The sequence below is a fragment of the Bactrocera latifrons genome, unplaced genomic scaffold, assembly GCF_001853355.1.
Source record: "Bactrocera latifrons isolate USDA-ARS-PBARC rearing strain unplaced genomic scaffold, ASM185335v1 scaffold_490, whole genome shotgun sequence".
Lineage (NCBI taxonomy): Eukaryota > Metazoa > Arthropoda > Insecta > Diptera > Tephritidae > Bactrocera > Bactrocera latifrons.
Window position 1 is genome coordinate 86,076 of NW_017537146.1, and position 2,813 is coordinate 88,888.

Sequence of the window (2,813 nt, forward strand, 5' to 3'; positions counted from 1 at the left end):
ATAAACAAATTTGAGAGTTTGGTTGGATTACTATAGACCAGTTGCTAATTGGATTGTTACCCTCGGGAATAGTGTACCATTCGAACGAATTGGGAAAGATATATGTAGAAATTTTCTTTATGGATTATTTCAAAGAATAGTCTGGAGATAGTTCCAATATATTGGTATGCCAGGTGATGGGTTTGTATCCTGTGATCGATTGTACTAAATATTTTTTGCAAACAATTAATTAACACTTAAAAGTATAAAAAAAAATTAAATCAAATGTAAGCTTCTCATTATCCAATAAATAGTATATTACAAATAAATTGAACGATCAGTCGCATTTTGTTTCTTATTAGCTATTTTTGATCCAAACTGAATTGCTCTTTTTTTTTCATAGGCTATATTTCTTAAGCCTAATTGGAAACCATATAGTCGTAAAAATAATTTATCACCTACTCCTTCTTTCAGTAGAAAGCAACAAAGCTGCGATGGTGAGAAGCTGCGAACGTACTGAACTAGATGTTCTTCAATGAAAGGGGCTCTTAACGTTTTACTATTATCTGCTACAACCCTGTCATCGCGCCCTAAATTTCGAGCCCAGATTCGGTTCCAATCCTTATCCAATTCTTTATGAAGGTTTTCCAGTTTTTCGGTATCAGTACCTTTAAAGCGCCAAAACGCATTCCTATGGCGCGTATATCCTCCAAATAGCTCATCCGCGCCACTTCCAACTATAACAACCTGAAAGTATGAGTCAATATTAAACATGAAATTAGCCGTTTTTTTTACATGTTGATCATATATAGACACATGTGTCCAAATAAATATTACACAAAATATTTTTACTATAATATATTCCAGTTTTTTTTTTTAACTTTAAGTGGAGGACATTATAACAGTGGAAAAGCCTTAAAATATATGTGTAATTTCCGAAAATTCGATTTTTTTGCATTATTGGGATATTATACACTGTAATTATCACGGTCGCTACAGAGTTTCTTGTAGAAAGGGAACAAAGTGGGGAACGGATCGAGACAATCCTTAAACGCGTTTTTCTCAGAGTGATGTTTTTCAAAACGGTTTCCACTCTCAAAGGAAGAGTTTTGAAGATATCTAGTTCCAATTTGAAGAGAACATTTTTAAGGTCACACTGTATCGCGCAATAGAAGTTTTTTTAAATCTTCCTATTTTTTCTACCAAAAACTGTCAAAAAAGGCCCAAATTCGTTACATTTTTATTCAAACCGCCGTCATTTTGTAAAATTTCAAAAAAAAAAATTTCCAAAGGGCGATTGCGACTTTCTCACAGATTAGTAACCTTTTTAAAATTTTTGGTTTAGATCAAAATTGCAGCCCCAATCATAGACACTTTTTTTACGTGTCATTTCAACAATTACGATACTTAGCGATTTTAACGATAGAAAATTAAGGTTTTATTTTTTGTGTTGATGCGCATTTTGAAGTTTTAACTCCTCAACTTTTTATAGGAAAGTTTAAAGCTTTTAAATTTGGTCAACAAAAAACCTCTAAACTTTATTTGTCACAGGTTGTTTTGATAATGTTTACTGGGGTACTTGAAACGTGGTTATTTTAGAATTTGGAAGAAGGAAAAAATACTAAAAGCTGGATTTTTGGACACATTTTTACAAAAAAAAATCAGTACACATTTCGCGAAGTTTTTTAAATAGTTGTAATCGAAAAAAAAATCTTTCGTCTAAGTCTTTAAGAATTGTATCTCAAAGATCCGTGTTAAATTGCATGAAGACCGGTTGAGTAGTTCTCGAGAAACCGACTTCAAAAACACAGTTTCAAGAAAAACGCCTTAAAAGACGGCGTACTTAGCCTAGCTAGCCTCCAACATGACTATACAAATTTTTAATAATTTTTTAATAGCTTCCAGGGTGGCCAGTTTTTTCTTAAAACTACATTTTTCAAATTGGCTGCAAAAATCACTTTGATTTTTTTCTGCTTATTTAGTATAAATGCATTTCTCCGTACAATGTTTATTCAGTTATTTGATGGTATGGAAAAATTAGACATTTCTTTTAAAGTCTGGCATTTTGTTAAATTTAAGTCATTCTATAAACAATATCTTAGATATTTATTATATTTTTACTTTCAGTGTTCCTAACCACAGTCAAGAATTTCAAAGTTGATGTTTTTAAATGTTCACTTTTATTTTAATGTTATTTAGAGCATATTGTAATTCATTTTAAAATATTGAGGCTACTAAGTGTTCAGATATAGACTTATGTTTTCTGTAACGAAATCTATCGAAAGATATTGTAATGTTAGTTTTGTATTTCAGATCGCGGCAAAATCGTACTTCTCATATGTAGGGATGAGTAGATAGGTAGCTAATCTTACTTAAACTATTCAAGGAATGAGTAAAGTCAATTATTTCCACTTTGAAATTCTTCCAAATAGCAGATGTGTTCAATTTAAAACAAAAATATTATTTGCTGGGAAATGTTACTTGTGTGTATTTAAAGGATGTACAAAAGAAAATATGTAATGAAATATGGTAAGATAAAAAAATATTTTAGAAAACTAGCAAATTATATTTTTTTTTTTTTTGAGAGAATGATACGAAAGAAATAGAAATTTACCGACTCCAATTGCTACAAAAGTTCTACAACCGTATCAAAATGTTAAAAAAGTTTTAGTGAAAAAAGTTGGGAAATGTTTCAACTTAACATAACTTATACACATATGTGAATCAAAAAAAGAAGGGACGATAAAAACTAACTTAACACTATGACATTATATTTATAAATCAGGACTTTGTATCACATAAGCGATAAGAAATAAAAATAGATATTGATTAAA

The 2,813-nt window shown here is 30.2% G+C and overlaps 1 protein-coding gene across 2 annotated transcripts in view; it reads right to left on the minus strand.

Moving 5' to 3' along the window:
- Positions 1–267: 267 nt before the first annotated feature.
- LOC108973612 (asparagine synthetase domain-containing protein CG17486) overlaps positions 268–2,813 on the minus strand; it is a 16,323-nt gene continuing 13,777 nt past the window's right edge. For both annotated transcript variants that reach the window (XM_018940985.1, XM_018940986.1), the window contains exon 5: positions 268–726. In XM_018940985.1, the coding sequence (XP_018796530.1) occupies positions 298–726 (429 nt within the window). In that variant the 3' untranslated portion in view covers positions 268–297. The remainder of the gene's footprint in view (positions 727–2,813) is intronic.